The 24,847-nt window shown below is 33.1% G+C and overlaps 1 protein-coding gene across 1 annotated transcript in view; it reads left to right on the forward strand.

Moving 5' to 3' along the window:
• LOC134855296 (uncharacterized) overlaps positions 1-23,191 on the forward strand; it is a 72,099-nt gene extending 48,908 nt beyond the window's left edge. Inside the window, exons 2-3 of the mRNA XM_063871781.1 lie at positions 18-70; positions 21,941-23,191. Of these exons, the coding sequence (XP_063727851.1) occupies positions 22-70; positions 21,941-22,797 (906 nt within the window). The 5' untranslated portion in view covers positions 18-21 and the 3' untranslated portion in view covers positions 22,798-23,191. The remainder of the gene's footprint in view (positions 1-17; positions 71-21,940) is intronic.
• Positions 23,192-24,847: the final 1,656 nt, after the last annotated feature.

A 24,847-nucleotide genomic window follows, 5' to 3' on the forward strand; every position in this document is an offset into this window, starting at 1 on the left:
GCTCAAGGAATTTTTTCAGGTATGTCGATGAGATCGCTTCAGCCTCCGTATTCTGGACCACCGGAAGGAGGTTAGTTGTCTCGAGTGCATTTCAATTTGGCAATTAATTAAGAGTAATGAACGTACTCAAACTTTTATATAGGTCTTGCTGGATTTTTTTAAAGAAAGTCTTAAAATTTGTTCACGCTCAATTTTGATTTTTGGTTTGACTTGTGATTTCTTTTTAAGTTCAGTGCATTTCTTTTGTTAAAAGGAAGTCAAACTCCACTATCGAACAGCAAAAATGTAAAGTTCACGAAAAACGTGATCGACTTCTAATTTCGTAAATGGAAACTAATTATCAGATATCCCAGTGAAATAAAAGTTAACAAAAAAGTGTCCGTCATAACTTGTTCTACAAATTCAAAGAGCTTTAAGGCCATCTAATTTTCTATTCGAACTTTAAAAGTTGAAGATTTAAAAAATATCAATTCGTTTTTTTTTCAGTTTCCTTGCCTGTATTAATCTTTTCCAACTATCAGTTGTCTATGGTTTGGTTTTTCGTTTTGATCAAGAAGGCTCCATTTATTTTTTGTAATGTATATTTGCAATTAAATTGGGTTTTCGTTTTGATCAGGAAGGCTCCTCGTAAATACTACTGAACTGTTATGTCCCCATGCACTCATTTGATTGGCAGTTTTCAAAATTAAAATTAATTATTTTTTTTTGACAATTCGATCTTCTTCGAAATCTTAAAAGTTTTGAAACGTCAGAATCTAGTGAAGGTTAATTCTTTTGCCATATGAAACGTGCCATTATTGTATCGAAAACTTAGGATTTCTTTTTTTCTATGGTTCTAGGAATGAATCAAGTTTAATTGAATACGAACGCTAAACCCACAAATTCTCCAAAATTTTTTTAGTGACGGGTTTTGTTTAGTGACTATTCCTGTTTAGGGATTCCTCCTTACTGGTCTCAAAAGAATAATAACAAAAGAAAGAATTTTTTTAGTTATCTTGAATTTTGGTTAGATTTATCTCGAAAACTCAGGAAGAGAATCTTAGCTATAAAGCATAGATGAGCATGATTTTACTGTATATTTGTTAAGACAAAAAGTGATCGATTTGTTAAAATTAATTTCTTTATAAAAAGCCTAGGAAAGTTATGGCCCTCAAAAAAGACAATTTTTCGATTTTTTTTTACCTTTTTTTGAAAAATTTTCTCAAAAACTCCCTCTATTACAAACCTGAGATTTTAGTTTTAATCGAAAGGACGGGTTGTGGGAAGCTCCTCTACATGAGTGGTTTTGCCTAATTTTTTATACAAAAAGTTATGACGCTCGGAAAAGTCAATTTTTCGATTTCTTGACCGTTTGTTGAAACTTTTGACTTCTCCCGAAAACTGCCTACCCAAATCTAATGAGCAGCGTTTTTAGCATCTTTCAACCTAACAGGCTCTTGTATTCACTTCAGTGTTTAAGAAAATAACAGAATTGGCATTCACTTTTCTTTGCTATAGGTCTATGATAAATCTAAACAATTGACGCCTTAATGGAGCAACTGCCGATTTTTTCATTCAATTTTCATTAGTTTGCTTCATTTGAGTCTGATACCATCAGTACAAAAATTTCAAAAATTATCAAACAAGTTTTTCCAGCTTTAGCTGTCCTCTAGTATATTTCTCCAATATATGAAAGCTAACAGACAACCAATTTGGAAAGTATATAATCCAATTCACTACCAGCGAGCATAACTTAGAGAGGATAGACTAAGGGGATGCTATATTATGCCCACTCTTTGTCTACCCTTATGAGGATTATCAATTTCTCAAGCAATAAGTTTTATTTGATGAAATATAGTTGATAAATCTAGTTTCTTGGAGAAAGATGTTAAAAAGTTTTATTTGGTTGATTCTGCAGTATATCGTCTGACGGGCTGTGTTTAGTGACTTTTGCTGTCTTAGGGTTCTTCTTTAATGATCTTCAAAGAACAATAACAAAGAATTTTTTAAGTTATCTTCACTTTTGGTTAGATTAATCTCGAAAACTGAGAGTTTTGAAGCTCATGCTCTTGAAAAGACTCCCAGCTGTAAAGCATAGATGAGTATGATTTTACTGAATATTGAAAGACAAAAAGTGATGGATTTTGTTTTCTTTAAAAAAGCCTAGAAAAACGAAAAAATCCTAAAACCTACGATATTTCAAAAACTGAGAGGTTGTGGGGACCATATTTTTTCACCAGACTTGTACTCTGTTTCTATTACCTAAGTCAGCGTTTAACTAAAGGGTCTTTAAAAATTTAAATAAATTTCGAAAAATATTAAATTTCACTCCAGAAGGGACCCATTAAGCTAAGTTAAAACTTGATCATCAAACGCGCCAAATTTTCATGTGAATTGTTTTTGCAAGTTTCAGTCTTGATTCAAATCAGATCCCACTGCTAATACTTTTGTGCCATCGACATCATAGTAGCAAGAATCCGGTGAGTCAAGCATCAAAAAGCTGTTTCATTACAACTCCTTGAGGAACTTCACTTGTAATAAGCAAAATGTCGGATAGCATTCCATCGACATTCATCCTCTGAGAACGATTTTGAAATTAAAAAGACAAAAAAGGGGTTGAATCTTCATTTAATTCAATTTTAATAAGCCTAAAAAGGGAGAAACAATCGGTCAACCATGTCTTACCGAAATCTAATTAAAGCACTACAACCTCATATTGACTAGCTGTATGTTTGTAGATCACATATGAAAAATCTAGTAATTGCCTGGCCCTTGCATAAATTTAACGGATGCCATGTTGAAGTGTGTTGGTTTTATGCTTGATCGCAAATTAAATATGATCAATAAGGAGTGTCTGTCTGAAGTTCAAAAATAAGGAATACTTTGGGGAGCAACAAAATTGGACAAAATTTTCGATCAATACCTCCAAGTCCTTTTTTATACTCGCTTTACGTGAGCGCATTTGCTTATTTCAGGCCATTTCTCGACTTTAAGGCACGTGATTAAGATAAACGTAAGAAACATCGATGCTATTGGAAACACTAATCAAACTTAATCGATTGTGGTTTTTTGCTGAACTCAATTTCGAGTGTGTGTTATGTTAAGGAGGGCTGAATTAGGTTAAGAATGCAGTACTGAGAATTGATAGTAGATGAAAAAAAGTTTACGCTTGAATTGACCTAGAAATCGCCCTCCCATGGAATTTTGTCCAATCAGTCTGAAAACATGAAGTAGTCGGAACAGATTTTCTCCCTAAAACAATTGTTGAAAATCGATGCAGTTTTTATGATGCAGTTTTAAACCTCTAAACTGGATCAACTTTGATCTTGTTTGAAGTTTAAAAAATCTGGCAAAAAAACGATGATTGAACCAAGAGAAAAATTGGCATGAACAAGATACAACGCCAACGGGCCTAAGAAATTAGACGACAAGAAATAAGACGATCGTAAAGAAACGGAATTTACGGACAACCAGTATTTACTCAGCTAATACTTAATTTGAGTCTGTAAACAAATTTCACGCAATTTGCTCGCAAGCTATTGTCTAAGTTCTGTTATTTTCTGAGCGTCTAATTCGCTTGTCGTCTAATTTTCTAAACCCCAGCGCCAACTCAAGCAATTGAACCAACATCAAGATAAAAATTTTATACTAAGTGTCAACGACTCATTGAAACTTCTCCAGTGTTAAACAGAAGCAGCCATTTAAACAGCTCAACCGTCGCTAGTATTGGCAGCTGACGAATTTTGAACAGTGCGTATCCGAGACCATAGGACATAACTTTAATGAGCCCTGTTCAAGCCGTTTTTAGTTTATATTGAAATACTCAAATGAGGATGAGCTCGATGAAAGTTCCGCTCCTGTTTTGAAATCAAGCATGATAAATTGCCGGAAACCTACTTTACTGTGGATATCCTGAGGCCAGATGCATGTATTGTTTTTAGTTTATCGACTGATTCCGGGAAGTTCCCAGAAAGCCACACATTGTGGCTCTTTCCTCGGTTCGAAAACTACGGCCTTAGCTACTCACTCGTTCTAGTTATAGTCAGCGGCAAACAGGGGTGTTCAAAAAATGAGAGGAAAAAATAATTGCAATTAATTGACTGCGGTATTTTTGTAAACCCATTAATTGATGGTAAAGCAAGCAATTGGCAATAATAACACGTATTTATAACACTATTGTAGGCCTGATGAATTTTTCCGGCAAGCTTGGAATGTCAGTTATTCCTCTAGTACAGCAGCCGATTATAGGGCAAAAAGACACGGAAGCTTGTAATAAATCATCCTCAAAATGAAAAAAATAAATGATTTTCTTGCAAATATGTTTTATTTGAGAAAGCCCATTAATTGTAATTAATTGCAATAATTGATTGATAGAAAGTCACCATTACAATTAATTGATTGCCTAGGAAAAACTCAAAAAACTAATTGCCATTAATTTTTGAACATCCATGGCGGCGAACACCCAAGAGAACTGTTGTAGTTATATCTAAATGTCTTGAATTGATTTGCCATGGCACAATTAAAAACCTTGATTAAATCATTGTGGTACCAGCTAGATACTAACTGACTTAAGTTTCGTCCAATCACGCGACCTAAAATAAACAGTTGTGACGATTATTAAGCATCTAGTTTTTTTAAACTAGAAGTTAAATTCTGTTTTCCAGAAAAAAATTCAGACATTCAATCAACATCTCATGAAAAGGAATTCAGCGCTTGTCCCGGTAAAAAGGTGTGACACAATCTTGCCTTTTGAGGCATCCACATGTACAAAGGAAAGTGTGCAATTGTTCGGACAGTGACGGTGCACACTAAAATGAGTCTCCTTGATCACTTTCATTGATTGAAATCTATTCTATGTACGAAATCACCAAATTTATCTTGAATTTCAAATCTTGGTCATTTTTTAGTTGTAATTGAAGTCACTTTTTTTAACCGTGCTTGCGAGCGTCCGAAAACTAGGACAAATTATTTGACTGATACGAATTGGAACTTCAACCAATTTTTTTTTTGAACTATTAGATTAAAACTTTGTTGACTACTAAACTACAAAAAGCCATAGATGAAGATCCTACCTATTTTACTTCGCTGTGGACCACGGGAAGTGTCGAAAACTAAGAAGTCTCTTACTCGATAAGGTCCACGCTCGCCCCAATATGATCCAGTAGGCTCTACCTTAATACATAAATGAGTAGGATACGCCCTGTAATGTCGTATATGGGTACTAAATGTCTTTCAAATGATTACCTTTGTGATACGCGAATGTATTGCAATTGGGTACTAGACTTTTCCCCGTAAATAAATAACTCAAGGCACAGAATAGTCAAAAGTGTAGGTTTGGTGAGTTTTAGACATGCCAAATTTCTTGAAAATTCAACTGAAGTTACATTTGTTTAGATAGTAAGTAAGTGTAGTCCGTTTCGGCTGTTAGTTTGTTTTCAAGCAATTTTATTGGTTCTTTTCCTTTTTTGAATGAAAATTGTTTTATTCGGTACTTTTTCAGCGCTTTTATTAAGCATGGATTTTTTTTTGATTTTTGGATTTTTTTAAGTCTTGTTGAAAGTTGCGAAGCGAGTGTATTAGCACGAACCTTCTTTTTTCCAACCTAAGCCGCAAATAAAAGTGCTACTTTTGGTAACACTTTGAACGGTAGGTTGCTGTAGCAGTATAATGGCATATGTGCCTTAATCTTTGGTTAGTAAAAAGTTAACACAATTGATGCTTTTTTAATTCATCAAATGAACCGAAAAAAGTTTATTTCAAACAGCAGTACATTTATAAAAATCTCAATTTCAGAAGTTTTCCCACTCAATAAATTTTTTTGAAACGCATAACATTTATAATTGGCTTAAATTGGCATAATTCCCCAAAAACTAGCCACTAATAACGCAGATAAAAATGCTAATAAATTGCCAATTCCATGTTTATCGAATACAAATTGTGTCTTTTTGTATTCGATAAGCATGGAATTGGCAGTTTGTTAGCATTTGTAGCTGCGTTATTAGTGGCTAGTTTTGGGGGGAATTTAAGCATCCGTGGCTGAGATGGTTAGCGCGTGAGACTCAAAATTGCAAGGTTGCAGATTCGACTCCTACATGTAGCCGAGATTTTGCTAATTCGAGGTTTTTTCTACTTTATATAACTTGAAAGAGCTGATTTTTAGTAGGGTTCTCGCAGGTGTTTGCGAAGCGCAGCTTCGTCTATATATGAACTTTTATTGCGTTGTTCCTGTTCGACAACCTTGCCCTTGAGTATCATTTTATTTGCGAGAGCAAGTGTCTTGAAATCGGGAACCTCCAGGTTCCTTCCCACTTGGCCTAGAGTTAAGACCGTCTCCTTTGTACCTCAAGGTCTGGGGTTCTACTTTCAACCGGACCTTGTTTTTTAAGCATGTATGCAATTGAAAAAAAAATTCGTAAAGATTGAACTGCTCGACTTGTCATTTTGCTTAACTTTTGTCTTAGTTGCCACATCACACATCTTGTTGGTACTATAAGCAACTTTTGTTGCAGTCGCAATGCTGTTCTTTATAGGTTCTGTGAGGTTGACCCAAAATTTTTTTTTTCTAAATCATTTTTTTTTTCGTCTCAAAAGGTGTCTGCTCAAGATTCGTTGACCACATCCTTGGTTTTTCTTCTCTTTGGTTGTAGGCAACTTCACTTGTAATTGAAAGTGCTAGTGTTCTTCAGTCTAGCCTCAGGTGGGACTTAAAACAGTAAAAATTTTATTCTGAAATCATATTTTTTTCTGCTCAGCTTGTGTTTGCGCAAAGATTGTCGGCTGTGTTTACTCTTCGTAAGTTTTGTTTATTTGCTTAATACTCAAAATTTCGGCATCTTAGCCTAGAATGAACTTCTATCAAGACAAACCAAAATTTAAATTTTAGTTGAACTAGTTTTTTTAAACGTTTTCCATTTAATTGATTTCTCGTGTTCATGTTTTTGTTTAATTGCGAGTGGTGCGAAGCTCGGCTTCGCCTCTGTTATAAATTCAATTTCAATCAACTATTTTAATCATGTTTATTTATGTCGGCGTAGTTCCCGCAGCACGACTTTTTTGAAGATGGCAGCTTTTTGGTTCTTTAACAAGATGCTTCAAGTTGTTGTAAGACCAAAACTTAACACGACAAAGCTTCGACTCCAGTTGGAACTTGTTTTTTTTGCAAATTGAAAATGTTCGGTATTTTAGATCATTGTGTGTGCTTATTTTTGTCGGCTTAGTTTCCGCAGAAAGGATTGTTAAAGTTCTGCTTCTTTCCAGCATTCCTAAACCTCCTTGTAAAGCTTCTAAGGGTGTTGGTAAATTTGTTCGGAATTTTTTGAGCTTTTTCAAAATTATATCTAATAATTTTTGACTAACGATTTTTTTCTTCAGTTTTTGTTTTATTCATAGCAATTCATTTTATGTCGAAAGTAGTGCGAGGTCCAGATTCGGCTCTGTGTTAAACATGCATATTTTCACAGACAACTTTTCACATATTTTTTAATAGTCACCTGATCATATCCTTTGGCAATAAAGTGTAATGAACGTAGTGAAGACTCTTATATAGGTCTTGCTATTTTTTTTTTTCAGGAAATTATCTTAAAATTTTGATGCATTTAATTAAAATGCACTTTTTGAGTTCAATTGAAATAACTCTGTTGAAAGTGACTTAAATAGCACTCTCCAAATACGAACGTGGAAATGGCGCGAAAAAGCGTTAACGATTTCTAGTTTCGAAAGTGGAATGTATTTTTAAGATTTCACAGCGGAATCCACCTTGATCCAGTTTTCTCATATTGGGTTACTCTTATCTTATTGAGGTAATCATAAATTGTTCTAGAATTTCGAAAAGCTTAAACGGCATCTATTTTTTTCTTCGAAATTTCAAAGTTGAGATTTTCACAAAGTGTTTTTTTTTATGTATACTTGCGTTCATTACTCTTTTCCAATCTTCGATTGGCTATGCTTAAATTTTTGCTTTTGTAAATAGTAATATGATTGGCACAGTTGCTAACGATTGATTGTGTGAGCAGTACGCCAAGGTTCTAATCCATGTGCGAATTTATTAGAAGAGTTTGACATCATATATTTGCTAGATGGAGGTATAGATTAGGTACAAAAAGCAAAAGACCCTGACTATCCCCTTGCGCCCTTTCTACTTTACTTTTTTTAAAACTAATCATAACCTTTCTTACGCCCATAGAACATGGCGTAAAGGTACAGGGATGTTCGTCACTCTTGGCACTGATCAAAAAAGAATTTTTGTTGTCGAGGTTTCAATTGAATTACTGATAATTTCACTCAAATGGACGTTTGGCTTAGAGGAGGTCAGCTATTTTTTCTTTGAGTTTGGTTCAATTGATAGCCAAAAACTAAAACAAATAATTTCATCACTGACAAAAAACTAACAGTTTTTCAGTGAAAATATATTATTAGATAACCTCAAATTGTCTGATACGCCAAATAGTTACTTCATGTTGCATGTTGAAATTTGTATTTCACAGACTCAAAACTGACGTTTTCCGATTTAGTTTTGTTATATAACTGATAGTATTTGATCACTGTTCTTATAATTAAAAACATGTATTTAAATTTTATTACGACACCTAATGTTATATGGATAAAACACGAAAAATCTTTTAGGTGAACTTTACTTTTTCCTTTGTATATATTTTTTTGCCCATCAAGTATTATAAAAAAAATATGCCTAAACTGTCCGATGCGAAATCTAATCACTCCATGTTTCATGACAAAAAATCTTTTTTTACGATCTCAGCAATGCTTTACGCTACAATGATTGATTAAAAAATTGTGGGAAACAAAAAACGATCGCACGTAGAAAAGTAGTATAACTTGATTCGAAAAACAAAAAAAAACAGATGTCACCATGTCTCAATAAAATTGACTATATTCATGATAAATTTGCTTTTTATTGACGATTATGATGCTTTGAGTCCTGTATATTAAATGTTTTTATTTGGTTTCTGCTATTGGAAGATCACTAAAATCAAATCGGATAGATTTCAATTACCCAACTAACTTATCAATTTGATTGCATATCTGTTATATTTTGCCCGTTAAATAGGCAAAGAAATATTATGATTATGGTTTTTTTAAGTATACGAATTGATGTAATATGCTTAGGGTCCTAGCCCGGTCACTTTTTGGCTACGGGGTCTGCAGAAACTGACATGAGCAGGGAAACTTATGTAGCCAAAAAGTGACACCAAAAAGTGACAAGGTATTATGTCATTTTTTGGTTGATTTTATGTAGCCAAAAAGTGACATTCCCGATGTCACTTTTTGAAACTTAGTGTTAACACCAAAAAGTTCCCAGGGTCTACTTCTTAGAAATTAGCTCAAATTCGCCTGAAAACTCTTATTAAAATCCCGAAAATACCAAATACCAGTAAACAGGTTCTTACTTCATTGAGTTACACAAAAAAACTAGAATTTACAGAGTTTTCAACAAGGAAATCTCCTTAAAGTTAGAAAATATAAGGAAAACAGCCCAAAAAGTGCCCAACCCCAAAAAAAACCCTACCCCCAAAAATAACCAAAAAATCGATAGCAAACTGAAATAAAACAATGTAAGTTTTAAAACTTTTTGAAGATGGGAATTGACTGAAAACTATATTGAAAAACAAGAAAAGCCTGATTTTCTCAACGTTATTTTTTTTCGTAAATTAGCTGAAAATATTAGCATTATCAACAAACAAATTGACTAAATATATTTAAAAAAGAGGGAAATTAAGCCCAACCGAAAAAAACAGCCCTTGTTACAGAATCATCCAAAAAACTAAATATTGGATATGAAACTGAACTAAAACTTTATATCACGGTTAAACTTTCATTCAAGAGGTGAACTGATTGAAAATTTTAGTGAGAAACAAAAAAATGTTATTTGAATCCCCAAACCTAAAATTGAAAAAAAAACTTCCCTCAAACTGTTTACACCTAAAAACAAAAAGAACCCCAAAATCAACCATAGCATCTCAAGCCAACTAGAGAGAAATACCTAAGAGAATTTCACATTTAGCAATGAAAATTTGTTGAACTTTTTTCAGCAGGGGTGAAAATTTGAGAAGCGAAAAATTTAATTTGAAAAATTGGTTTTTCAAAAGTTTGAGATTTTTTCAAACTTCACATCACTTGATTAGCCACGAACGGTTTTCCAGCTAAAAAGTTGTCTAAGTGGTTTAATAACCAGATTGATGCTGTCAGTGGAGTTTCATCTCCAATAAAACAATATCTTTTGAAATGGATGCAAAAAACTTAATAGACACTTAAACCTCAGGAGAAAATAGTTTTGTCGCTTCAATTCTATGCAAATGGTTTTTCTAATTTTTTAAAACATGCATAAAGCGAAAAAAAAACTAATGTATTGAACATATATTCAAATTCAAATATGTTTCAGATTTTTGAGGTTCAGAAGTGAATCGTTCATGTTTTCACAAGCATTAATTTAATTACACACATAAAAGCACACTTAATTTCATTCGTGAAATCTGTTAAACGTGTGGTACCTAAATTGTATCTGTAGTAAAAACGTTTGATATGGAGTTAGATAAAATCTATTTAACTAACAATTTTAATTCTCAAATTGATAAAGTTACACAAAAACAAACAGACCAAGATGAATACATATGAACAAAAGAATACGAAAAATTAGCATACAAATAAATATACACTACTAAATACGCAAACAAAGCCTCAGAGAGGCAAAATTTGAACTCTATTATCTACTGCATGGAAGTCTATGTAAAGTTTCTTGAGCAAAACTTTGGAATTTTTCAACCAAATAGATAAACAGTTAGTTGAAGTTTGGGCTACACTTTTACTTCTAGCTATAGATGAGCGTCTCAAAATGCCTTCGTTTAGCACGTAAAACGTTTACATTTTTCTATCAAAAGTGCATGAGATGAAGCTTACATTAAAAAAAGCATACACACAAAAAAACGTCGGGATACTTAAGATCATATACGTGAAAAAATGCACACTTACACATTGCCTATCTGTTATGTGATACGCAATAAAAGCTTCTAGTGAGTAAACTGGATTCTTCCTGAAAAAGTTAGACTGTTTTGAATAAATAGTCATACCTGTTGAATTTAAACGTATTAAACGTTATTGATAAGAAATGACAAAAACATCTATAAACAAATTTCTAAACAAACATAAGTAAATAACTACTGTAGGACATACGTATACATGACCATACATACCTTGTTCAACCATTTATAATTGTCTGGTACTTTTATGTACTTATACTTTATCTAGAATAATAACGTTGCATCTTCCAGACAATTCAGAAAATTAGTTAAAAATGTGTCTCATTTTGGCTCATCGGACACAAAATTGAGTAGCTTATTGAACAATCTACCATAAAAACATTAAATACCTACAGTTTTGGTGAGCACATGCAGCATCCATTCATCCATATGTACGTACAATTTTTCGATAAGTCCCTTATACATACACTGAGGCATCATTTAGACATGAACAACAAATCAACATACATCACATAGGAACGCTCACACAGAAACATTTATAGAACATCTGTAGTATCTAGCGAAGTATTTTTTAAAATTTTTCTAGCAAAATAACTTTCGTTTTTAGCTTACGATTTAATTCCAGTTGTAGTTACACATCGTAATATGCTTCGAAAAAATATACCCTTGGTTATATATGGATACGTACCGCATAAATACAGTTATTCGTCTACACAATTTAAATAAATCATACAGTTACTAATGCATAAATCAAACATACATACAGGCATGCCGACAAACGTACATCATACATGTAGGATCCTTGAAGATTCAAACAGACAAACGTTTATCAATTAGATACATTTTAAGCTTTTTTACATGCATAATACATACAAACATCCAATCAAAATATATACATGCAAACAAATGGACATACATGAAAAATAACACACATTCAAGCACATTACATCAATTAGGATACTTAAAAAGACTCATACTCTTAACATTTCTTTATCTATTTACCGGGTAAAATACAACAGAGATATGCAATCAAATTGATAAGTTAGTTGGGTAATTGAAATCTATCCGATTTGATTTTAGTGATCTTCCAATAGCAGAAACCAAATAAAAACATTTAATATACAGGACTCAAAGCATCATAATCGTCAATAAAAAGCAAATTTATCATGAATATAGTCAATTTTATTGAGACATGGTGACATCTGTTTTTTTTTGTTTTTCGAATCAAGTCATACTACTTTTCTACGTGCGATCGTTTTTTGTTTCCCACAATTTTTTAATCAATCATTGTAGCGTAAAGCATTGCTGAGATAGTAAAAAAAGATTTTTTGTCATGAAACATGGAGTGATTAGATTTCGCATCGGAAATTTTAGGCATATTTTTTTTATAATACTTGATGGGCAAAAAAATATATACAAAGGAAAAAGTAAAGTTCACCTAAAAGATTTTTCGTGTTTTATCCATATAACATTAGGTGTCGTAATAAAATTTAAATACATGTTTTTAATTATAAGAACAGTGATCAAATACTATCAGTTATATAACAAAACTAAATCGGAAAACGTCAGTTTTGAGTCTGTGAAATACAAATTTCAACATGCAACATGAAGTAACTATTTGGCGTATCAGACAATTTGAGGTTATCTAATAATATATTTTCACTGAAAAACGGTTAGTTTTTTGTCAGTGATGAAATTATTTGTTTTAGTTTTTGGCTATCAATTGAACCAAACTCAAAGAAAAAATAGCTGACCTCCTCTAAGCCAAACGTCCATTTGAGTGAAATTATCAGTAATTCAATTGAAACCTCGACAACAAAAATTCTTTTTTGATCAGTGCCAAGAGTGACGAACATCCCTGTACCTTTACGCCATGTTCTATGGGCGTAAGAAAGGTTATGATTAGTTTAAAAAAAAGTAAAGTAGAAAGGGCGCAAGGGGATAGTCAGGGTCTTTTGCTTTTTGTACCTAATCTATACCTCCATCTAGCAAATATATGATGTCAAACTCTTCTAATAAATTCGCACATGGATTAGAACCTTGGCGTACTGCTCTCACAATCAATCGTTAGCAACTGTGCCAATCATATTACTATTTACAAAAGCAAAAATTTAAGCATAGCCAATCGAAGATTGGAAAAAAGTAATGAACGCAAGTATACATAAAAAAAAACACTTGGTGAAAGGTGTCGTAATAAAATTGGTATTTAATTTTAAATACAAGTTTTCAATTATAAGAACAGTGATCAAATACTATCAGTAATATAACAAAACAAAATCGGAAAACATCAGTTTCGAGTCTGTGAATTACAAATTTCAACATACAACATAAAGTAACTATTTGGTGTCAGACAGATTACGGTTATCTTATTAAAATAGTAATGGTCTTTAAAAAATATAAACCTAGGAAAAAGAAAGTTTCACTGTAAAACTGTTTTTGGTTTTTTCCATGATGAAATTAGTTGTATTAGTTTTTGTATATCAATGACAGTTTATAGTTTTTACGTGTTACAACAGTGAGTAAATACTTCCAATCAACTGATAAAAATGGAAATATCAGATCAAAATAATGAAAGAATAATTGCATGTTTATTTTAAAACATTGAAAAACTTCCAGCTGGATATTTAGAAAAATCAATATACTCTTTTAGACAAAAAAATACTTTTTCCTTTTCTGTCATGTATCTACTTTAATGTCTTGACACCAAATGATTTCCTCTTGCTTTAAAAAAACTTTGATTCATAATAACTTTCTTTGCGAATTGGAACCAATCCTGCGCTTTAACACGCTCGCCCGCTTACCGGAATTAGTTCATATGCTTTGAAGTATCCTCACACAGAATATTCTGCTGCTATTTGAGAGCAATCAGAGTGCAAGTAGGAAAAACCTCGAGTTTGACTTTTGAACGGATATGGATAAAGGCTGCACACGATTAAATTGCCTCATACAATCTGTGGTGGCGTTCCATATGCTTGGCATTTGTAACTTTATACAGAAATCTTCGTCTTTTTAAACCAAGCAATGCTAAAAAGGTATGAGTTGAACACTTTCCGCAATATATTTCCTATAAAAGACATAAATAACCACAAGTCATATTTAAGAATTCCTGCACAGGACCGAGTAGTAATTAACACAAACTGAAAGCATTCTACTTTTCTTTTTTGCTTTCTCAGCTCCCACAGTTTCCAATTGGGTTTGAATTCTACGCTGCAAAACCCTTTTTTCAGAATTTGATGGAAATCTTGGAATGTTAAAGACAAAAACCAACCGTAGATACGAAATGGATATAATTCCACTAGAGCAAAATTGGTCTAGAATTTGATCTTTGTTATGCAGATTCAAGCTCTAAAAAAAAAAACGATAACACGAAAAAAATGTTCCGTCTTTCAGGCACCATTTTTACCCCTGAGTGTAATTTTTACGACTGTTTCTAAAGTTTGAGTTCAAATGCGTCGATCCGCAAATAGAGATTGTTCAAACAAATATGTAAGAAATTGTAAATTTCTATTTACTTCCAGTATTTTCTGCTACTAAGACTAATGCTAGCAATAGTGCCGGTCCTCCAACTGAACAACTACAGTCAATATAAAAAGCAGCTCAGACCACCTTCATTGAAAAATCGAAAAATTATTGAACCTAATTTTGATGAAGATGAGTTGGACTTCTGGGATTTTTTGATGCAAAAAAGCAAAGGACGATCGACTTTTTGCTCGACAACTGTCAACAGTGATCAACCAATGTGTAAAATATGAGCAGGATGAAAAAGTCTTTGCTAATCATGTTGTGCCGAATTTCGAGAAAACCCTGTTCTACTTGAACACTGAGATGATTCGTGTCGATTACCACCCATCCACCTTGCCATCTAATCATCAGACGATTTATCAATCAAAGTATTCATCCATACAGTCATCTAAGCAAACATCCATCCTGTTTTTCAAACATTCGTCCGTATAGTCAGCCATCTGCCCAGCCATGCATCCATCCATCAAGCCAGCCAGCAATCAATCAAACCAAAATTTTATCTAGACATTCATCGTACAATTCATCAATCAGCTATCTATCCAGCTATCCGTCCTTCGATCAATTCATCACCCAGCCATTTATTTGTCCAGCGAGTAATCCATATTTCTTTCCAACCCTCTACCCAATCGGACATCAAGCCATCCAACCAGTAATCCAGTTAGCCATCTATCGTCCATCTGTCTATCCAGCGTTCCATCGATTAAACTAATCATTAAGCCTACTATCCATCAATCCATCGATGCCCACGTACGTTCATCGCTCTCTTCAGCCTTTCATCCAGTGCGTTCGATCGAACTTGATTTTAGCTCAAGCAGTTTTCACGTTTTGTAGACTTGGGGTCATATGGTATAATTAGATATCATTGGTTAAGAGGGATCATTAGTTATACAAAATATTCATCAAAAATTGACATGGTTTATTAGTCATACATGGTGATTATAAGTTATCTCCAGGAATCATTATTGATACACATGAATCATTAGTGTTACATAGCGAGAATAAGTTATTTTTAGGGGTAATTAGGTAGGCATTGGGAATATTATTTATACATAGGGATCATTAATTATACATAGGGACCATAAGTTATATTTAGAGATCATTGACTACCATAGAGATCATTAGTTACGTAAAAGAGTCATTAGTTATGTATCGAAGTCATCAGTTATACATAGGTATTATTTTTTATACAGGGATTATTTGGAACACATAAAGATTATTAGTTATATAAAAGAATCATTTTGATACAGATGGATCATTAGTGTTACATAGGGCGAATTAGTTATTTATAGAGTAATTAGCTAAGCATAGGGTTCGTAACTGTTACATAGGGAGAATTAGTTAAACATAGAGTTAATTAGTCATGCATGGTGATTATTAGTTATACATATAAAGATCATCAGTCATGCAGAGATCAAAAGTGATAAAACATAGGGACCAAAATTTAAATGATCCCTCAGAATTTAAGATTCGGAAATCTTGAAGTTGATGTCGAACAATCTGAGATTTGGCGCATTCGAACTTACTCGGATGGGGTTGCCGCAAATAATCTACCTGGTTTGTAGGAATCGTCATGAAACATGGAGAGATTAGATTTCGCATCGGACAGTTTAGGAAAATTTTTTATAATACTTGGCGGGCAAAAAAATATACAAAGGAAAAAGTAAATTTCACCTAAAAGCTTTTTTATGTTTTATAATCCATTTAACATTAGGTGTCGTAATAAAATTGGTATTTAATTTTAAATACATGTTTTCAATTATAAGAACAGTGATCAAATACTATCAGTAATATAACAAAACAAAATCGGAAAACATCAGTTTCGAGTCTGTGAATTACAAATTTCAACATACAACATAAAGTAATTATTTGGCCTGTCAGACAGATTGAGATTATCTTATAAAAATAGTAAAGGTCTTCAAAAAATATAAACCTAGGAAAAAGAAAGTTTCACTGTAAAATTTTTTTGGTTTTTTTCCATGATGAAATTAGTTGTTTCAGTTTTTTTATATCAATGACAGTATATAGTTTTTACGTATAACAACAGTGAGTAAATACTTCCAATCAACTGATAAAAATGGAAACATCAGATCAAAATAATGAAAGAATAATTGCATGTTTTTTTTAAAACATTGAAAAACTTCCAGCTGGATTTTTAAAAAAATCAATATACTCTTTTAGACAGAAAAATACTTTTTCCTTTTCTCTCATGTATCTCCTTTAATGTCTTGACACCAAAGGTTTTCCTCTTGCTTAAAAAAAAACTTTGATTCATTTTAAATTTCTTTGCAAATTGGAGCCAATCCTGCGCTTTTTTTACCACCCTCGCCGGCTAACCGGAAGTAGTTCATTTGCTTTGAAGTTTTATCACACTAGATTTTTCTGCTGATATTTGATAGCAATCAGAGTGCAAGTAGGAAACATCAGATCAAAATAATGAAAAATAATTGCATGTTTATTTTAAAACTTACAAAACATTGAAAAAATTCTAGCTGGATATTTAGAAAAACCAATATACTCTTTCATACAAAAAAATACTTTTTCCTTTTCTGTCATGTATATACATGGAGTGATTAGACTTCGCATCGGACAGTTTAGGCATATTTTTTTTTATAATTTTTGGCGGGCAAAAAATTATACAAAGGAAAAAGTAAATTTCACCTAAAAGATTTTTTATGTTTTTTAATCCATTTAACATTAGGTGTCGTAATAAAATTGGTATTTAATTTTAAATACATGTTTTTAATTATAAGAACAGTGATCAAATACTATCAGTAATATAACAAACCAAAATCGGAAAACGTCAGTTTCGAGTCTGTGAAATACAAATTTCAACCTGCAACATAAAGTAATTATTTGGCGTGTCAGACAGATTGAGATTTGGCGTGTCAGACTCTCAAGTATCTACTTTATTGTCTTGACACCAAATGGTTTCCTCTTGCTTTAAAAAAAACTTGGATTCATTTTAAATTTCTTTGCAAATTGGATCCAATCCTGCGCTTTTTTACCACCCTTGCCGGCTAACCGGAATTAGTTGATTTGCTTTGAAGTTTTATCACACTAGAATTTTCTGCTGATATTTGATAGCAATCAGAGTGCAAGTAGGAAACATCAGATCAAAATAATGAAAAATAATTGCATGTTTATTTTAAAACTTAGAAAACCTTGGAAAAATTTTAGCTGGATATTTAGAAAAACCAATATACTCTTTCATACAAAAAAAAATACTCTTTCCTTTTCTGTCATGTATATACATGGAGTGATTAGATTTCGCATCGGACAGTTTAGGAAAATTTTTTATAATACTTGGCTGGCAAAAAAATATACAAAGGAAAAAGTAAATTTCACCTAAAAGATTTTTTATGTTTTATAATCCATTTAACATTAGGTGTCGTAATAAAATTGGTATTTAATTTTAAATACATGTTTTTAATTATAAGAACAGTGATCAAATACTATCAGTAATGTAACAAAACAAAATCGGAAAACGTCAGTTTCGAGTCTGTGAATTACAAATTTCAACATGCAACATAAAGTAATTATTTGGCATGTCAGACAGATTGAGATTATCTTATAAAAATAGTAAAGGTCTTCAAAAAATATAAACCTAGGAAAAAGAAAGTTTCACTGTAAAATTGTTTTTGGTTTTTTTTCCATGATGAAATTAGGTGTTTTAGTTTTTGTATATCAATGACAGTATATAGTTTTTATGTTTAACAACAGTGAGTAAATACTTCCAATCAACTGATAAAAATGGAAACATCAGATCAAAATAATGAAAGAATAATTGCATGTTTATTTTAAAACACTGAAAAACTTCCAGCTGGTTATTTAGAAAAACCAATATATTCTTTTAGACAGAAAAATACTTTTTCCTTTTCTCTCATGTATCTACTTGAATGTCTTGACACCAAATGGTTTCCTCTTGCTTTAAAAAAAACTTTGATTCATTTTAAATTTCTTTGCAAATTGGAGCCAATCCTGCGCTTTTTACCACCCTCGCCGGCTAACAGGAATTAGTTCATTTGCTTTGAAGTTTTATCAAACTAGAATTTTCTGCTGATATTTGATAACAATCAGAGCGCAAGTAGGAAACATCAGATCAAAATAATGAAAAATAATTGCATGTTTATTTTAAAACTTAGAAAACATTGAAAAAATTCTAGCTGGATATTTAGAAAAACCAATATACTCTTTCATACAAAAAAATACTTTTTCCTTTTCTGTCATGTATATACTTTAATGTCTTGGCACCAGATGGTTTCCTCTTGCTTTGAAAAAACTTTGATTCATAATAACTTTCTTTGCGAATTGGAACCAATCCTGCGCTTTTACCACGATCGCCCGCTTACCGGAATTATTTCATACGATTTGAAGTTTTATCGCTCAGAATATCCTGCTGCTATTCGATAGCAATCAGATTGCAAGTAGGAAAAATCTCGAGTTTGACCTTTGAACGGAATGGATGAAGACTGCACACGATTAAATTGCCTCATACAATCTGCGGTGGCTTTCCATATGCTTTGCATTTGTCACTTTATGCAGAAATCTTCGTTTTTTAAACTAAGCAATACTAACAAGGTAGGAGTTGAACTTTTTGCGAAATATTTTTCCTATAAAAGACATAAATAACCACAAGTTATAGTCAAGAATTCCTGAACAGGACCGAGTAGTAATTAACACAAACTGAAAGCATTCTACTTTTCTTTTTTGCTTTCTCAACTCCCATAGTTTCCAAGTGGGTTTTTATTCTACACTGGAAACCCTTTTTTCAGAAATTTATAGAAACCTTGGAATGTTAAAGACAAAAACCAACCGTAGATATGAAATGGATAATTCCACTACAGCTAAATTTATGTAGAATTTGATATTTGTTATGCAGATCCAAGCTCTAAAAAAGAAAAAATGAAAACACGAAAGAAATGTTCCGTCTTTCAGGCATCTTTTCTACCCCTGAGTGTAATTGTTACGACTGTTTCTAAAGTTTGAGTTCAAATGCGTCGATCCGCAAATAGAGATTGTTCAAACAAAAATGTAAGAAATTGTAAATTTCTATTTACTTCCAGTATTTTCTGCTACTAAGACTAATGCTAGCATTAGTGCCGGTCCTCCAACTGAACAACTACAGTCAATATAAAACGCAGCTCAGACCACCTTCATTCAAAACTCGAAAAATTATTGAACCTAATTTTGATGAAGATGAGTTCGACTTCTGGGACTTTTGATGCAAAAAAGCAAAGGACGATCGACTTTTTGCTCGACAACTGTCAGCGGTGATCAACCAATGTGTAAAATTTCAAATATGAGCAGGATGAAAAAGTCTTTGCTAATCATGTTGTGCCGAATTTCGAGAAAACCATGTTGTACTTGAACACTGAGATGATTCGTGTCGATTACCACACATCCACCTTGCCATCTAATCATCAGACGATTTATCAATCAAAGTATTCATCCATACAATCATCTAAGCAAACATCCATCCTGTTTTTCAAACATCCATCCGTATAGTCAGCCATCTGTCTAGCCATCCATTCATTCATCAAGCCATGCATGATCCGTTCATCCAGCCAGCAATCAATCAAACCAAAATTTTATCTAGACATTCATCGTACAATTCATCAATCAGATCTCTATCCAAATATCCGTCCTTCCATCAATTCATCACCCAGCCATCTAGTTTTCCAGTGAGTCATCCATATTTCTATCCAACCCTCTACCCATTCGGACATCAAGCCATCTAACCAGTAATCCAGCTAGCCATCTATCGTCCATGTGTCTATCCAGCGTTTCATCGGTTAAACTAATCATTAGGCCTACTTTCCATCAATTCATCCATGCCCACGTTCGTTCATCGCTCTCTTCAGCCTTTCATCCAGTGCGTTCGATCGAACTTGATTTTAGCTAAAGCAGTTTTCACGTTTTGTAGACTTGGGGTCATATGGTATAATTAGATATCATTAGTTATAAGAGGGATCATTAGTTTTACAAAATAATCATTAATTATTTACAGGGGTCATTAGTCATACATAGGGATTATAAGTTATTTCTAGGAATCAATTTTGATACATGAATCATAAGTGTTACATAGCGAGGATAAGTTATTTTTAGGGGTAATTAGGTAGGCATAGGGAATATTAGTTATACATAGGGATCATTAATTATACAAAGGGACCATAAGTTATATTCAGGGATCATTGGCTACCACAGAGATCATTAGTTACGTAAAGGGATGATTAGTTATGTATCGAAGTCATCAGTTATACATAGGGATTATTTTTTATACAGGGATTATTAGGAATACATAAGGATTATTAGTTATATAAAAGAATCATTTGTCAGACACATGGATCATTAGTGTTACATAGGGCGAATTAGTTATTTATAGAGTAATTAGCTAAGCATAGGGCTCATTACTGTTACATAGGGAGAATTAGTTAAACATAGGGGTAATTATTCATGCATTGTGATTATTAGTTGTACATATAAAGATCATCAGTTATGCAGAGATCAATAGTTTTAATGTATAGGGACCATTAGTTAGATGTAAAGATAATTAGTTATGCAAATGTATAATTGGGTATCATCTATTCATAATTCAGAAGCCTAAAAATGATAAACGAAATTCAATTTTTTTCAGTGTATGAAAAATTTTGACAGATTTTTTTTTGTGTGAAAAAATTTTTCGGAAAAAATTCTCCTGGGGATCTTTGCAGATCACCATTTAATAGTTAGGGACTATTGGTTGTCTTGTAAAACATGAGGAATATTGGTTGCCATTTAATACATGGTGACCATTATGATCTATACCTAATGGTCGTCCATGGATGACAACCATCCAGATCCTAGTGTACTAAATGCATACTACTCATGTTCTTTAAACCTCTTAAGCACCGGAGGTGCGTTACACGCTAGCTAAAAAAAAAAAATTGTCGATATATATTGTTTGTCCGCTTGTTTTGTCGGCTTAGTTGTCACGTCGCCATTTTTTTCTCCTACTGCAAGCAATTTTATAGTGTTTATAGCAATTGAAATTGAAATACACTAATTGAAATTGCTTATGACGTTGTGAAATTGCTTATGACCCCACTCTATAGGTCTTAAACTTTTCTTAAAAAAATCAAATAGTTTTGATTTTTCGGGTTTCTTTTTAAATTTCAAATTCAGTTTATTTCCTTTGTTAAAAGGAAGGCGAACTCGTTTATCGATGCAGGAGTGCAAGACATCTAGTTTCGAAAGTGGGTTTCATTTTTCAGATTTTCCTGCGGAATACAATTTTTACCTATTAGTCCAGTTTTCTGAAAATGGGTTAATTTTATCAAAAAACGGCCAATGATAAAGTTTTCTTTAAATTCAAAAAGCTTCATGGGCATTTGTTGAAGTCAGTCTTTTTTCTGTTTTCTTGAGTTCGTTTATTTCAAGCTATGTTTTTTTTGTTCTAAATTTGAATTTAGGGTTCGAAAATCACAAAGTTGATGTCGAACAGTCTGAGATTCGAACTTACTCGGATGGGGTTGCCGCAAGTAATCTACCTGGCTTGCAGGAATCGGATATTCAGTCAAACATGAGTAGGTCTGGTATTGAAGATAGCTATTTTGACGCCAGTTATTCTCAAGCTGAGGAAATGGAAATGGATGTTGAACTTGCTTCACCCAATGAGCGCGTAATGGGAACGGTGCTTGCACCACCAGAAGAAGCTACAATGGCAGAGACTCCAGATGGAGTAATAAGAAGTGAGTTACCCATTTATTTCAACGATGAACCCGATGATCTCGACGCAGAGTTCGACTCAGTGCCTATGACTCAAGACAATGAAAATGGATTTGAATGCCAGGCTACGTTTCAAAGTCTTGGGAATGGACAGACTTCTGAAAGGAGACAATATTTCGATCTCATTCTTTATGTTCATTGGCTCATACAGACACTCGATGATTTTTACAAGCTGCTCGAAAAACTGGCTGGTCTTTTGTTCGGACCGGAATCGTATAGGTTTCAAGGCCCCCCAAAAGTACGATTTTACTTCACAGACATTGACTATGAAAAAAAAAGATGGAACTATGAGCTGGAGTTTGGTGATGAAACAGGATTAGACGAATCGTTGGCACCGGAAGTCAGAAAGAAATCGATGAAAACTCCAAGCCTCATCTATACGTTCGGGGCTTTATCTCTTCAATGCTACGGTAAACGTCAAAGCAACTTCGAGTTGAACACTGATTTGAAGAATCTTCTAAACCAATATAAGAATCCTGTCCCGCAAAAACGACCTACTACTTGTGAAATTTGGGAAAGAATACTCAAGATTGAGATTTAGTTTTTCGACGGGGGAATCAGTCAATTGCAAGGTTAAAGGAAGATTTTTATGGATGAACTTGCGTTTTTGTCAGCCCCGTCCCAGAGAAAGTTCCTCAATTAATTGATCTAGTTTGATTTTTGGCAGGATGAAGTTCGTTTAAATGTTAAGGACTGTCGAAGTGCTTTTGATTTTTTTTGTTTCCTGTCAGTTATATGTGCTGTAACTTGCCTTGCTTTCTTGCCATTTAAATGTCACAATTAATTCATGATGGTCATATCAATTATTCCTATATAAGTTTTATCTAATAAAAAATGTGCTAAATCGTTCCAAAGATGTTTTGTGAGAGAAATCTGGCGCACATTACTACGTAGATGAAAGTGATGAATAGCTGACATCCGATTGACACATTTAGCTAGTATGACATTTGAAAAATTGATTGAAAAGTTGTTTCTATGATTCAGTTTGCATTTCTCTGACAGCCTTGTTTCCATTTCTATTCTGATGCAATAATGTATTCCATTTCTAGAGTGGAATAGATTTTTAGGTCCTTCATTCTATCATTTTTGAATTGAAAATCGTTAACAGTTTTTTAAAATTGATCTATTTGTTCAATAAAATTTAATTTGTCTTCAAAAGTTGAGATTTTAATCCAACAATTGTAAATTATTTTGAGTGCATTTTTTTCATTGTAAAAAATGCGAAAGGTTTATTTCTTGATGATCGAATAGTTAGAAAAATTACTGAAAGTTTGGAAGTTTGTTTCAAATGTAGAACTGAACTTCAGTGTTGACATTTTCAAATTAAAAATTAGAAGTTTGGAATTTTCAATTGAAAGTTTGTTTTCTGCTTTCTTAATGCGCACCGAAAGTTATAAAATCGCTGGAAAGTATGGTACTTCAAAATAATTGGATGTTGTTGGCTTGCTGAGCATTGATGTTTGAACACTTCGCAGGTGACTTGAAAACTAAAAAATGGTTATCATTTCGAAAGGGTTTTCTACCGTTTCCCCCCGACCTAGCATATAAGTTTTTTTACGGGTATAGGGTTGATTTTACAAAGTTGTCTATGAGGGCCAAATATTTTAGCAATGAGACGATCAGCTCTTACGTGACCATTGTACAATACGAATCCAAACAGCTAGGTGGGGCAGGGGGGGTTTGTTGAGGGACGGTAGGAGAACCGGTAAACGTATAACCTGAGTTATGTTTAAGGTTTATAACTCATAGAGTAATTTCGGATAGGGTACACCGTCTGCTCGTCACGCTATCTTATTTTCGGCCGGATAGATTCGTGCAACTTCTTAGTCTAATACCGATCCTAATCTTACTCTTATATCTACTAGCCTCAGGGTGTTTAACTAGTCTCTGCTAGGCTCAATAGATCTAGAGTATACTAGTTTTATTGCGGCTGCTGAAGTTCTCGAGGAGAGGTAACTAATTTCTAAGTTAAATTCAAATATCTCTGGTGCTGAAAGTAAAAGTAATTTCAGCACTTACAAATAAGTGGGTTGTTAGTTAGATGGATTATGATTGGTTAATATTAAATATTTTACAGTGATAAAATATCTAATTTATACGAAATAATGAAATGTAGTTTGAATCAGGTTCCATCCATCCGGGGTTTACAGAGTTTTTGAGTTTTATCTCTTTTCTTCTGCAATTGAAGGATGGATGATGAACGTTGGTATTTGGCGAACATATTTCTTGTCCGGTTTCTCCTTGAAGAGAAACGTTCCAGAACACTGGAATGATGGACATGAAGTTATCGTCTTGTCGTTCGACAACGAATGCGATCTCCAATGAAATCAATCCGATTTCAAAATGGTTTGCTATGTCAGGTTTCTCTGTATTAGTGGAGAACTGTCTTGTGTTCAGCCTCGTTTGGGAATGGCGTGAAATTCGTGTTTGGAAGGGATGCCTTGTAAGTCGGATCAGGCGATTGAATGAAAACACTGAAAAGGTTAGTACTGCTTTCTCATTTTATGAATTTATTGCTTGAAATTTGAATTTTACTACATTTGGGGAAATTGTAAATTATAAATTTTCATCGTATATTAATTTTACTGCTT

Source organism: Symsagittifera roscoffensis, chromosome 10 (assembly GCF_963678635.1).
Source record: "Symsagittifera roscoffensis chromosome 10, txSymRosc1.1, whole genome shotgun sequence".
NCBI classification, from domain to species: domain Eukaryota; kingdom Metazoa; phylum Xenacoelomorpha; order Acoela; family Convolutidae; genus Symsagittifera; species Symsagittifera roscoffensis.